We start from the raw sequence: 15,416 nt of genomic DNA, 5'->3' as shown, positions 1-15,416 counted from the left end.
TGAAGAGAGCTTGTGTTTCATACCGAGAACGATAGGCTATTATCGTAGTGAAAATATTGTTCGTTGAAAACAAACAAGTAGGCATTTTATTGTGCTTTCTGCCAAAGTAAAATTTCACGGATCATTTCAAATCCATAATTAGGGCAAACGATTAAAATATTGGCGTTTTTCCATGCGCCCAAGTCTATTTCGTAACGGATAAGTTTAGTGTTGCCAAATGCAACACCTTGGTGAAATTGCAGCACATTCGGTTCAGTTTTGGTTTCAAAGTAAATAACTGTATCATCCTATGATGAATGAGCAATACATATGCTTAACACATTTTGTCAATGAAACGTGCCTATTGTTTATTTTTTTTTTTCAGAAACACTCGAAGATTAGTGTTATCAGCGTTTGCTTTATGATCGAAAAAGCCACGGGACAAGAGAACACCCTTGGATACTATCAACATCCCTAGATTAGGTACACATGCGAGTTTTGGAAAACAATAAAGAACCAAACCAGTTCATTTATCATTGCTCTTGAACTTCTGGTCAAAACAATATTTCATACTTTTCTGAACTCCCATCAGAGATCAAAAGCGGAACTGAGAAATCATACCTACTTACTAAAATTTATTCATCTGTAACTTCATGTTTGTATTCTACAGATGGAAATAGGAATCACATCGTTGGAAGATGAAATAAGTTAGAAATTGTAAACTTTGTACAAAATTCATCCCTTGAGATTACGCTCATTGATAATACTTATTCATGATATCATTTCGCAGAAACTTAGAAAATTAAACGTTATAGGAACATATGTTTCCGTTTTTATTTACTTTCGGTTGTTTTTCTTCTGACGTAGGTTTGAAACAAGAAGTGTATAGTTATAGTTAAGGAAAGTCACGAAACATCGATGTAGCGAAATTTCGAGCATTTATTCGGAGGTAGCTCGTGAAATAAAATTTCGAATGCTAGCTGTGTTAACCTAGAACGAACTTCAACCCAACTTTGCTGCTGTAATGTTTTCATTTTATTATTCTGGATACGTGTAAGTACAGCTATCTGTGTTCGAACTTTGAAAGGTACAAACTTCGGGAGCGATTGAAGAACGTTTTAATTTCCAACCTAATAGGTTATATTGCTTTCATAAATCGTGATCGTAATTTTCAATTTGTTTATAGAACATAATCGTTAGGGTTTTTTGTTTGTCTCAAAGTTGATCATTAATTCGAATTCAATCATTGTAATATTTATTCATTGATAACAACTTGAGATCAATGATATTGAATTTAATAAAAAATTAAGATGAAAAAAATCTACTGAAATGTTGATAAAAATGCAAAGTAATTTTTTGCTTTTAATTCGCAAGATTTCATGGAGTAGTTTTGGTTGAAGAGATGCCTGTAAGAAAAATGGTATTTTTATAATCTTGGATAAAAAATTACGGTACCTATTTGGTAGTTATAGGTCCGGCATACCATATTGTAAAATGCACCCTAATTTCAACCAAAGCATTATATTCTACGTCCACTTGAGAGAATTTCTGGCCTTCCAGTCAAGTGGTTAAATTAGATGAAGGTATTGTTGGTAGAAAATGTTTTTCTTGTTATTATATAAAATAATAATTATTTTTTCAGAAGAAAATTCCATAAAGGAAAAATACAGAAGTCGAAATGAAGCACTTGAATATGGAAGAATAATATTAGCATATTTTATAAGACGATGTACGAGTACAACTGTATTATTTATCCGCAACAATGAAGTGAATATCCCATCATCAATTGATTTTTTTCATAAATAAATAAATAAATAAATAAATAATAATATTATTAATAATACTTGTACGTAAGTTTTTTTGGTGTCTTTTAATCAAAAAGTACCTAACACTGCTATCAAAACGTCCAGTAATTATTTATTTATTAATTCTTATTTCCATAATCATGAAAAATCAAATATTCCTATCTCCTCAAAAAATTTGATACATTCATTCATTTCAAGCCCAATTCCAACGTAATATTGCACTAAATCTTTAAATATTGCTGCGTAGCCTGTACTATAATTCCCCGAACGCAACCAGCCAATCTGATATGCTATATGTATTGCAGGTCAGAGTCTAGAGCAGCACTGCGAATCCTTCGACCGCAGCTGCGGTGTTGGCCGTTGGGTATACCATAGCGGAAAAACAAAACGGTTTTCACCAAGCTGGAGTAGTTCGCATTGTAGAGCGAACCGGAAAATGGAGAGACTGAGACTGGAACACAATTCAACTCGTGCACTGGCCAAAGATTCCGGCGCAAGCTCTCCACCATTCGAGAGAAGAAAATCGATACAGCGACAAAACGCAAGGTTAACACACTCTGCGAAGCAGCTATTTGATTGGTTGAAAACGTCCTTGAGTTTTCGCAGCTAGGGGAGATTCGTAGTAAAAGCTGTGTAAGGGGCATCATGATGGAAACCAGAAAAGAAAAAAGTGAAATGCTCAGATCCTTGCAACAGTCGCATTTCACTCGTTGCCCGAATACACGCCGTTACCTTTCGTACTGCCAAATATGTATAATGTAAGTGCGCTTACGTATCAATATGCTCATATTTTATAGCTTTACCTTGTGGTAACACTGCGCATCTCAAACTTTTCGCCGGTGTGAGTCGACGAGATGAGATTTTCCAGTTTTCCACAGAAAAATCACCTATTTTTGAGATGAATTTGTTTTTGTTTTTGTATTTTTCCAGTTTTATTCGACAGTTCCTCTGTATCCTTGAGACGAATTGATGTTCGACAATCGAAAAGAAAGGTAATAGAATTTTCAGTGATGGTTTTCTCTTGAGTTTTCCTGCCGAGTCTACTCTGTTGTGTTTGTTTTTCTTAGTTTTTCGTTTCATTCATCTGTTAGCTATGTTTTAGGGAGGGATGATTAAAGAATTTATGAATAATGCTTCACCTGGTTAGCGTATTTGCTTGCGATGAATTATGCCTATAGGTATTTCGAAACAGAATATTTCGGAAAATTAATTCGAGTCCGAAATTGTTTTGGAAATTATGAAATTATTTAAAGGTACCTAGGTAGGGTTATTTTCGTAGGTTCTTTTTACGTGCTCTCTGAAATCGTTGATGGGTTGCTCGTAGTAGAAAATTAATGCAATGAAATTAGTTAGAAACTGATTGCTTTCACATTTGGTGATAAATAAAGAGAACTATGTTTGATTACAATTTATGAGTTTGATTTCTTAATATTAAATCGTGCTCGTATTATGATTGTATATGCCAGTTTGTGATAACTCTTATTTTTATACTTATTACGAGTTCATCACTTAATTTATACCCGCATTTTCCTAGAATAAATGGTTCAAGTGGGGCAAAGGTTAAAGTTTGAAATGTTTTATTAGGCTATGGTTTTGAAAATCATTTTAAAATAACGAATACCTGAATTTTAATGTGATTTGTGGTCATCTTTTTATTAATTCAATATTTGATGGGGGAAAAAAATGTTGCTTACCTAATTATTTTGTCTTAAAAAGAGGCTCATTATTACCTACTTAATTTTTTAAAAAATTATAGATACTTGCTTATACGTAATTACTACCTAGGTAGTACCTATCTATAGAATGAAATGACCTGTCTCGTCATTACCTACCAAATAAATATTAAAATACACATTTTTTTTGCAGGTTGACGTTGATCCTGTGATGTTTAAATATTGAATTCGATAAAATATCCAAACAATGTCGACGAATTCACTTTATCCCGGTACCACGAACGGGGTATGCGTAACATCCATCATCAAAGATAAAATCCGCGAATACATGATGAGCGATTCATCCCAGCAAATCGTAAAATCGCCGGCGGAAATTTCAATTTGCGAAGTAGAAAAGGATAAAGTCGATTCTGTGATCCACGAAACCAAAAACATCAATAAACAAGACCCAGTTTCCACGACAGATCTAGTGCTTCCAAGTTCTCTGGCTGTATCAATGCACAATTCTACCGAACCGTGTCCTCACAGACAAGATATAGTTACCTCTGTTAGAAGAATAGGTAATTCTTTAGATGCTCTTTTACAAGAAAGTAAAAAAGCTTCTCGAACGAAGCCTATCAAAAAGTCCAGTTTAACCAATCAGCAGCAAAACGCAGATAGGCTTTTTATTTCGAGCGATCAAATACGTAGTAGAAAAAGCGTATCTTTGCACGATATATGCGAAGAATACATTCAGTTTATTACTGTTAATTCGTCAGCGTCGGCCGATGAAGAAGCGATCAGTACTACTTCGGGAAATGAAGCCGATATGAATATTAAGAATGAAGAAATCGAATTGGAAATCATTCCTGTTAGCGCCGCTTCGATTCGAAATAGTCAAATTAGCGTTATTACAATCAATGAAAATTCACCCAGAAAGCCCGTCAACAGCGTAATTATACAAAGGTAATGATTTTTCGTTTGTTCGTTGTTCGTATGTATTTTAGAAGTTGTTAATTTCGTGAGATTTTAATATCATCGGGGTTTCTTGAGGATTTTCTGATGAGTATAATCAGGTAGGTATTGATGAATTGGGGAAGGTTATTTCTTTCGATGTATGCTAAAAAAAAAACCTGATCGAAGATGAGGAAGTCTTTACAAGTTTTATTCCATTTGCTCATTTTTTGTACCTAGCAAGTTTGATCATTACTTTCACCCAAACTGTTTCCGAAGAATGGGAAAGAGAACAGAATATTGATGCTTTTTTTATTTAAGTTTATGAATTCAAGTTCTTTAATCCAAAAATGCTTAGATTCATAATGATGACTGTTCAATGAGAATAAAATTGAGTAGGTACGCATTTGTAGGGTTCATTTCAAATAATGATAAGTTAATTGAGTTGCCTAACTCGTTACCGTATCGTAGTACCTATTTTTGATCGTTTTTCGTGGGATTAGAACTTGAATGAATTAAAGATGATTAGATGACTCATGAATATAATTTGTTGAATCCGAATTGAATGAATCATTTGTACGAAAATGTTTCGTTTCAACATCTTCATCCACTTGTTGTAATAGTTTTATTATAACTCTGCTGCAAATCGAAAGCAATCAGGAGTGAATTTGTGTTGCTGAATATTTCATTTTGTATTTTTGTAATTAGCAAGATCGGTGAACGAAACGATTGTAGTGCTCTGTTCTGTTCTGCTCATGAACAAAAACATTTCGTAATATTCTGTTTTGGTTTTGTTCTTGTTGATTTGGTTCTGTTTTGTTTTATTTTATTCTGTTCTGTTCTCACTTTTTCAGTCATTTTTTTCTTCACTTACATGATGAGTTCTCTTAATAGATAGCTTTCTAGTTTCTATCTTCAAAATTAAGCCTTTTACTGCCTTTGAAAGACAAAACAACACCAAAAATGAAGTCTAAAACATGAAAAATAGTGAATAATTTGAATAAAATTGAAAGATATTGTTCTGTTCTGCCTCTGGTTATTGTTTTTTGTTCGAAACGTTGAATCATTTTGTTCAGTTAGCGTTCATTTGTTCAAAGAATTATATCGTTCTGTTCGGGTCAGGGCTTAAAACCATTTGGATTTTATTGGTTGTTGTGGTAGGTGGTTTTTAAAGGACTCAAAAATAAATGGTTTTTGGTTATGGTTTCTGAATTGGTTTTCCAATCACAAACCATAACGGTTCCAATTGGTTTTAAGGTTTAGGTTTCAAAGTTTTTCTGGTTCTGGTTTTGAAATGGTTTCAATTTTTTTTAATAAGATGTGGATGTGGTTTTGGTTCTGTAATAATAGTTTTTTTTTGCGGTAGTGGTGGTTTTTCACATCAAAAACCATTTCAAATTTTCAAATGGTTTTGGTGGTTGTGGTGGTTTTGATATCAAAAACAATTTTGATTTTCAAATAAATTTATACAAAAACTAATTCAGGACTACTAAAAGTAGGATTTGAGACTAAAAACCAGAAAATTTCCATCACAGGTCTTGAAAAATTGAAAAAAAATAGCAAAAACCAAAAAGAACCATTTCATGAATTGGTTGTAATTGGTTATGGTTACATTTGAAAATTGAAATGGTTGTTGTGGTTGTGGTTTCTCCAAAGAACACAACTTTTTGGTGGTTTTGGTTGTTTCAATTCAAATTTTTTTCCCAAATGGTCGTTTTTAAATGAATTGGTTTTCATTTTTTTCAAATATATTGGGTTGTTGTTGTTGTTGTTGTTTTTGAAATTTACAAAAAGAAGTTGAAATGGTTGTGGTAGTGGTTGAAAGTTAAAACCAATTAAAAACAATGGTTATGGTGGTTTTATTTGGTTTTGGTTTTGGTGGTTTTAAGCCCTGGTTCGGGTAACGTTCAAAAAATTTGAAAATTGTTGTGTTTATCGTTCTGTTCATAGTGTTCTGTTCTGACTTCTGTTCTGTTCATCAGCCCTGGTGCACTGGTAATTAGAATCATAAATTATCTGGCTTCTTGAAGGCCGGAGAGTTGAGACCTTTGAGACTTCAGACTTGAGAGATCTGAACAGTTCAAGCTTTCGTTTATTAAAAAAAAACATAATATTCAAAATTATTATAAACAGTTTCAAATCTGAAATCTTCAAATTCAAAAACCAAAGACTGTTCATAAAATTCATAACTTATCACTCAGTGGAATAAAAAACAAAAATTTGCGAATCTTATTTTCTATGGCGACTCTACCGACGACGAACGTAACTAAAAACACCTACTCATGTTTGTTTGCCTATTTACCGAAAGCTCGGTTGACTTTCCGTTCTTTGTTTTCCTTGAATTCTGTGCTTTCATTGATGAACGAGTGAAAAAAAAAAGTAAACACGCAGAATAGTGATGTTGATATTTAGAAAAATTTCATATCGATATATCACGATATTTTTCCAACAGATATCGATATATCGACGATATATCGATATCTTCAATATTGCCTTAAAAGTACCTATTTTTCCCATTTGTATACTCAGTCATTCTAGTTTAATTGCGAACTAACAACTGCAAAAAATTTGGTACGACAAAAAATTATTTTATAGATTTTTAAAAAAGTGAGAAAATTTTTTTTTGAAAACAATGAAAAATTTTTTAAAATTTCTTTCTAATTTCAATTTTTACTCATATTTTTGGCTGTTTTCGTGCATTTTTTCCTCAATTTTTGACGATACGATATATCGTCGATATTGATTTTTCATATCGATATGTCGATATTGGATCTCATATCGATATATCGTTTAAGATATCGATATATCAACACCACTAACGCAGAATGATACCAGACTGCCAATAAACACAGTTGAAAGTTTAGTTCAGTGCTTCAGTGCGATGCAGTACGACGAGTACGTGATGTATTTATAAGTACCCATAATGACTGCAATTTAGCTAAAGTTTTAATAAAACCGCGTTAATTATTTCGTTCTAAAGTAATTAGAAATATTTTCGAATTATGCGGTTATCATTTGAAATGAATAAATTGACGAATCCATGTGAAAGTTTCGTGTTGTTGGTGGAACATGTGACTTTGAATTCAAACATTACAGGAAGTTGAGTTTATTGAACTACTTCCTTTGGTGCTGAACAATTATATAAATATCGTCCATTCGAGTGGTGAAATTTTCCGCCGAACTGGTCTCGCGATGGAATAATATTAACATTTCGTATAAAAATATCGTATTTGCCAATTATTACCGCAGCATTTCCGTACAATTTGAGTTCACGTTGAGGAAACGGTCATGGTTGTTAGGTGAGTAAATAAAGCATTCGAATGTGTATAAAATTTATCAAAAGAGTATTATTTTCAGAAATTATTTCGATACTGGAATCCTTCGAGTTGCATTAGAATTAGATGCTGTAAATTATCCCAGTGGGAATTTATTTATCCGATAAATTTTCGACTCGGGTAACCTTGAATTTAATGAAGTCTATGCTTTATAGCTTCGGCTGCGTTACTTCAAAATTCTATATCGATGGTTATTTTTGATAAATATTCCGATAAACGATGATTTTCGTTGACGAGCCAACGTAAATCTGTCGATTTTTACAACTATGCGGAACGGATATGGAAGGAAAACTGCTCGAAAGAGCGAATTCAGTATGTTTTCGTACGGTAATGAAGTAGGTACGAAATGAAAACTCATTGGTGGAAGAATTAGTCGAAGATTTTCACTTGGAATAATATTATGTTCGTAGTAATCTTGAGTATAGAAGCGTTGAGTCTTCTGCGAACGACGTTTGGTAATCCGTTCGTTACGAGCTGTTACAGGATACTTTTGAGCTTTGAGCCTTGCGAGCGTATTGTTTTAGACACGTGGCCTTGAACCGATTACCAAATGAATTGCTTTGCTGCACCGAACCGTTCGTGTGCGTTTTGTTTTGCGCTTACGACAACAGAATTTTTTAAAATAGAATTATCAAACGACTAATTTCACGCGCTACCAATTTTCCGCTGTAATTTTTTGGCTGAAATTTTTTCACGTTTTTCAAGACGGTCCGGTCCGGTTGTCGAAGGTGCTCGGTTCTCGGTTCAGGCCACCGACGACGACGTTCGGTTCGGTTGCCGTTTGATGACACATGTTTCCGGAGGTAGAGGGCGCGGGCGGGGGGGGGGCGGCGAAGCGATGAAGGAGATGATATCGAGAGCAGCAGAGAAGAGATGAGAATATTTTGATGAGCCGAGCGGCGCGTACGTAGATTAGTCACCACTGGAATTTTACAAAAGGGAGCCCAGTATTTGGTACTTTGGTATTGGGATTGCAGAGTTATATTATGGCGGAGGTATTAGAGGAGAATGCTCATTTTATCGTGCCGTTTTACAGTTTATGCAACCTTGACAGATTCCGATTCATGGTAGTGTACGATGACTTCCGATTGGCTGTTTTTGAGTTCTCGTTGCTTCGTCATTCTTTCTCGCTTTTTCTTTTCCCTCTCTGTCTCTTTCGCTCTCTCGTTCTCTTTCTCTCGTGCTTATTTTCTAAATAAAACGCCATGTAGAATTTTTTCGCCAAGGACGATTTTAGGTCAAACGAAAGGCGTCCGCGCTCTACGCGACGACAGGCTCGCTGGCGTACGTTCGTCAACCTAATCACGTCGGAGAATATTTTTTTGGACTTTTCGATACACGAAAGCTCGCAGCTCGCCTCGCGCTTGCTGCAGAATGATGCAGGTGTTGAATTAAAACCTCCTCGTCGAGGCGCTATGATGAATGTGGGGTAAGAAGGGTCACGACTTACGACGTGAAGACTACTCCTTTTGTTCGGTTCGGTTTGCAAAACAAATCGCATTGACGATTTTTCCCATTGTGACACATATGTATGTGTATGTTTTGATTCATAGTCGACTTGTGTGTTTACGACAAAAAAATACCCGTATTCTTGCTTACTACGCTTTTTATTTTCGTCCAAATACCTCCCGCTGTAGTAGTCGCTGAAAACATATGGCAATTTGTGTGTGGCTTCCGTTTGCTGATAGGAAATTTTTTCGTTTAGTTTACCTTTGTTTTTAGTTGGCATACAGTTAGTGCCGAAAATATTCGGTTTGAATTTAGCGTCATTGTTTTTCGTTGCCTGCTCGCGTAATTATAACGATCGGTCAAAAGTAATTAGTGATTCTGAAAGCTCAAATCTTCCTCTTTCAGAATCACTATTCACTTTTGCCCGTTTGTGCTTTTAACCGGGAGAAAAATGAATATTCGTAAAACAAGTCAAAAATAGGCGTTCCAAAAATATTCGGTTTCAATAAAAAAACAAAACAAATAATGATACGCTCCGGGAAAAAGTACAATGCGTCGGCAAAGGTCAAGTCGGAGATATTCAAAATACAAATACAGCGCATCTTTACGAACATTTCAAGACAAACCGTGCCCAAAAATGTTGAAAATTGCCGAATTTATTCAACTTAGAAGTTGAAGTATTGAAAAAGTTCATTTCGACATGAAATGACATGTTATCCGGGGTAATTTTTCGCGTAGAATTCGATGCTGCAGTCCAAATTTTTGTAAAACCAACTTGAGTACGCTTATTTTTGAAAAATTGTCTAAAATCTCACCGAAATAAACATGAGAAAATTTTCAGTCTTTTAGTTTTTCGCATATACAGGACGAACTGCACGTCCTACCAAAAATCTGTTACAGTGATCTGAAAGAGAATTAAATTTTCTACAATTTCGTTCATGAAATTTTTTGCTAGGATGCTTTGTTTCAAAACTGTAGATCTTTGAAGTTGGAGCAACTTTAAAAGCTCACCGAAATTGACATGAGAAAATTTTCAGTCTTTTAGTTTTTCGCATATGCCGGACGAACTGTGCGTACCAGCAAAAAGCTGTTACGGTGATCTGAAAGAGAATTGAATTTTCTACAATTTCGTTCATGAAATTTTTTGCTAGGACGCTTCCTTTCATAACTGTAGATCTTTGAAGTTGGAGTAACGAAAAATTGATCTTAAAGTTGATCTTTGTATGAGACCAACTTTTCGTTACTCCAACTTCAAAGATCTACAGTTTTGAAACAAAGCATCCTAGCAAAAAATTTCATGAACGAAATTGTAGAAAATTCAATTCTCTTTCAGATCACCGTAACAGATTTTTGCTGGTACGTACAGTTCGTCCGGCATATGCGAAAAACTAAAAGACTGAAAATTTTATCATGTTCATTTCGGTGAGCTTTTATACAATTTTTCGAGAATAAACGTACTCAAGTTGGTTTTACAAAAACTTAGACTGCAGCATCGAATTCTACGCGAAAAATTACCCCGGGAAACGTGTCATTTCATGTCGAAATGAACTATTTCAACACTTCAACATCAAAGTTGAATAAATTCGGTAATTTTCAACATTTCTGAGCACGGTTTGTCTTGAAATGTGCGTAATGTGTGCCGTATTTGTAGTGTGAATATCTCCGACTTGACCTTTACCGACGTATTGTACTTTTTCCCGGAGCGTATCATTATTTGTTTTGTTTTTTTATTGAAACCGAATATTTTTGGAACGCCTATTTTTGACTTGTTTTACGAATATTCATTTTTCTCCCAGTTAAAAGCACAAACGGGCAAAAGTGAATAGTGATTCTGAAAGAGGAAGATTTGAGCTTTCAGAATCACTAATTACTTTTGACCGATCGTTATAATTACGCGAGCAGGCAACGAAAAACAATGACGCTAAATTCAAACCGAATATTTTCGGCACTAACTGTATATTTGTGTGTATACGAATGTGATAATATTGCATTGTTGAGGAAACCCCGGTTCTCGATATAGTTCATTTTTACTCGAGAGATGATTGCTCTTGAGAAATTTGCACGAGATCATTGTTATGTCGAGTAAACAAAGCGTTTATAGATGAAGGGAAATTATCGATTCGTTGAAATCTAAACAATGTGATGAACTGATGATGCTTCTATTCGGAATGAGCTGTGATGCTAGGAAAAAATTATGTAGACGTGATGGAATTGAAATTTTTAGTATCTAATTGAGAACCTTTTCAAAATTTTTGAGCACCGAGTTTCTCAAATTTAACAACCTCCCTCCTTCTCCTCCTCCTCCTCCTAAAAAACTCCCAAGATTTTAAAAATCAAATCTTAACCCCCCTGTAAAATTTTGCTCTCCAGATTTGGAATCATTTTCTGATTTTTACCTCTTCTCTTCTCTTCAAAAAAATGTGTTCTATCAAGTAATATTTTTAAAGGGAGTTTTCTAGTTTCAATTTTGAAACAACTTTTTGGATTCAAAAATATTGCGGAGAAACTATTTCGATAGAAATATTGCGTGAATTGACTTCTGTAGATATCGATTCAAAAAGAGAACCGTCCCGTACCAAATAGCCTTGTCATAAAGTGAAAAATATTTTGTAAATTCTCAAGGAATACTCTTGACCTTGGTTTCCTCTTTATGTAGGGTATTTCAAAGCTATAATATTCTCCGGAAAAATGAAAGTAAGTAGTAAACAACTTTGAGAAAAAAATCGCCATTTTTAATAAGAAAAGTTGCTTTGTTGTTACTTTACTTATTTGCATTCTTCTTCGCATTTTCTTTTCAACAATTTACTTATACTTAATATAGGGTGTCTGTGTCATTGTGTCCAGGTTTTTTTTTATTGCTTGTGTTTCGTGTACTGTTATTAAGTTACGTATTCGCGTGTGCTTCGAAAGGACACGTGGAAAGTATTTTTATCCAAGTTACTTTGGATTTAAAAAACCATGAAATTAAGGAATAGACTGATTATTACGATGATCTTAGTTTTAAAAAACGGAGTAGAATGTTGCCAGCTTTGGTAACATTATTTAAACTGAGAGGGGGGAAAGTTGAAGGGATTTTCTTACTTATTCCATTTGTTCACAATTGGTTGTTACGTGATTATTGCATTTGATTCTTCTCTAGACACTTGTTACAATAGTAAATATGCTCTATGATGATAAAAAATTGAAAAAAATAATGTGGAGAGTGCTACAGGGTGATTCATGATGATTTGAATATTTATCAACAGCTGGGAAAACCAGTTGACAGGCATCACAGTGTCAAAAATATCGACATATGGATGCTTTTACAGCATGAACCTATTTCTACGCACACATGTGACCAAGGGGGAGAGAAAGGCCAAACACATTCGCCACAAAATTTCCCAAATGTGATGAAAAGAATTCGTTCTAATTGATTTTTTGTGATTCCTGATGAGTACTCTCAATTCAACTCTTTTCACTGATTGTGTGTGAAGTTTTGGAATGAACGGACTAGTTTTTCCATTTCTATTCGAGTCATTGAAAAATTATAATTTTTATAAAAACACTTACCTACCTATTTTTTCAGACTTTTTTGCTTCTCTTGACCAGTTCAACCAACTGTTGGAATATTGATTAAACATCATGAATCACTTTGAAGTGTTTTACTGAAACAATATGACGTACATTACAATATTGTTGAAAAAAAAACGTGTTCAAGATACGAATTGAACCGTGTATTTCAATTCCGTTGATCAGTTTATTAAACAAGCGTGTCGTTGAACTCATCTTCCAAGTACAGTAATTAGAATTGGGGGGGGGGCTGGCGAAATGGTGAACTGAGTGTAAACTTTGGCTGAATTTAATAATAATGTCGAGAAATTGGAATCGCAAGAATCAGTTCGATAGTATAATAGTACCTTTTTGAAGCTCTGTTATAGCTTCCTTTGGAATTTTATTGCTTCAGTGTTTTTAAAAAGTGAATTGGCCTCCTTTCTTCCTATCTTTGATGATGTCTGAAACTTAGGTGTCTGAGATTTAAAGTTATTCAATGATATAATTGCTGGAACTAATTTTCAATTATATTTTCACCCTATTTTTTGAAAGAATTTTTCATTTTTTTACATTTTTGTATCAAAATCTTAATTCTAGGTTGAATCTAATCGTAATCATTATTGATCCCCATTTTGAAAAAAATTGATAATTTATAAGGAATTTGAATTGTATTTATTTTAATGTATTTTTTTCATCAGTTTCATTTGAATTTTCCCTCTGCTATTCAATTTTTAATACAATTTTGACTTAGAGAAAATCTTATGCTTCTGTCTCTTCATTCTAATTTTAGTATACATAAAAGTAAAAAATGATTCATCTTTATTTTCAATAATCATTCATCGGACCTTCTTTTGGTTTTCAACGAGAAAAAATCACTGTATATTGCAATTTTTATGCAAGCTCAAAAACTTCAGTAAATTTTTTCAATTTTTGATTGAAATGGAGAGATTCTGGATTTGGGTGGACAATCTTTTGGAACAAATAGCTTTGTCAGAGTGTCTAAGTGGTCCTGAAAGTCATTAAAAAGTCTTTTGTTTGATGAAGTAGTGTTGGGAATCGAAACAAATGCAAAGAAAGGCCTACATTTTTCTTCAAAAATTCCTCCAAAATTCTTTTAAAAGAAGAAAATTTTTGTCTGAAGTGAAAATACTTGAATTTGATCCAAAAAAGTTGTAAAAAAGTTCCGTTTGATTAACTGGTTTCAATTTATTGAAGTGAAGAGATTTTGAGTTTAAGTGAGGTGGCCATAAAAATCATGAAAAGTCAAGAAAAAGTCATGAATTTTTTGAAAAATTTTTTAAAAGTCCATAAAATGAAAAAATTTGCTCAAAAAATATGAACAATAAAAAACTGTAATACCTACTTACCTACAAATTGAAAAAATTTCCTCGCAGTTTCAAGTTATTTGGGGGGGGGGGGAGGGGGCGGTGTTTTCATGCGGTAAAAATGTGAAAAATAGGTCATGAAAAAGTCATGATTTTTTGTCTGGGAGTTTTGTTAGGCACCTTGTAAACCGATCAAAATTCGAATCCTTCTGATGTAATAATTGGAACCAGGAAATGTCTGGATCTGATCTGGTCCGATCAGGTTTCCTTCATCGGATTTTGTCAGATCCCCACTCAGGTTTCCCCTATCAAATCTGACCAGATCCAATCATATCTAGTCCGGTCAAATTAGATCCATAGAATGTCCAGATCTAATCAGATCCGATCATTTTCTATTGGTGAAGTTTCTGCTTCTGTTTTGCTTTCTTTACTTTTTATGTGTTGTTTGTTATCAATGTTATCATGAAAATGTCTTCTACTGGTTACTGAAAGGTAAAAGACTGTGGTCCTAATTTGTATTCTGTTGTTCAACATCATCAACGGCCTGTAATGATGTTTTGAAAGCATGGGGTTATTTTGTGTTGTTGGTCATTGGATTTTTCAATTATGACTGACAAGGGAGGTGCCCCAGGTGACATGCACCGATTTCAATGATTCTTGCACCATTGGATAGAGGCCATCGAACATAGTCTACCACAAAATTTTCAGCTGCTGAAGTTGATATTTCAGCCTTTCAGGGCGATTTTTCGATTTTCACATGGCAATTTTGAAAAATTGGGCAAAAACAGTCGGCGCAGGTCGCATACCGAAACCTTCCATATTATTTGAGCATTTCAATACATATGATGAGACTAGCCCACGGTGAAATTTTCAGCTGCTGAAGATGATACTTCAGCCTTCCATGGATGATTTTTCGATTTTCACATGGCAATTTTGAAAAATTGGCCAAATAGTCGGCGCAGGTTGCATACCGAAACCTCTCATATTATTTGTGCATTTCAATACATGTGATGAGACTAGCCCATGGTGAAATTTTCAGCTGCTGAAGTTGATATTTCTGCATTCCAGGGCGATTTTCGATTTTTTTCAAAATTGCAATGTGAAAATCGAAAAATCGCTTTAGAAGGCTGAAGTATATACTTCAGCATCTGAAAATTTGGGGTTAGGCTATGTTCGATGTCCTCTATCCAATGATGCAAGAATCGTTGAAATCGGCGAATGTCACCTGGGGCACCTCCCTTGTGAGTTGCACCTCATACAGAAATCTGACAACGTTGCAAAATGATTGGAGTTGAAAACAACGAATCTACAGACACGTCGTTTCACATTTTTCTGAATAATTTGGTCCAATGAATTGAATGAAAGACTGCCTAGAAAATTCTTGTC

The 15,416-nt window shown here is 34.3% G+C and overlaps 1 protein-coding gene across 3 annotated transcripts in view; it reads left to right on the top strand.

Annotated features, from left to right (window-relative positions):
- Positions 1-2,482: 2,482 nt before the first annotated feature.
- LOC135831146 (titin homolog) overlaps positions 2,483-15,416 on the top strand; it is a 53,192-nt gene continuing 40,258 nt past the window's right edge. The window contains exons 1-3 of one of the 3 annotated variants that reach the window (XM_065343421.1): positions 2,483-2,542; positions 2,715-2,776; positions 3,651-4,402. In XM_065343421.1, coding sequence (XP_065199493.1) covers positions 3,705-4,402 — 698 coding nt within the window. In that variant the 5' untranslated portion in view covers positions 2,483-2,542; positions 2,715-2,776; positions 3,651-3,704. Of the gene's footprint in view, positions 2,543-2,714; positions 2,777-3,650; positions 4,403-7,228; positions 7,690-15,416 lie in introns of those variants that run through there. The other 2 variants (XM_065343422.1, XM_065343423.1) reach the window with 2 other exon arrangements.

Source organism: Planococcus citri, chromosome 1 (assembly GCF_950023065.1).
Source record: "Planococcus citri chromosome 1, ihPlaCitr1.1, whole genome shotgun sequence".
Taxonomy (NCBI): domain Eukaryota; kingdom Metazoa; phylum Arthropoda; class Insecta; order Hemiptera; family Pseudococcidae; genus Planococcus; species Planococcus citri.
This window is presented reverse-complemented; position numbering and strand designations above follow the sequence as displayed.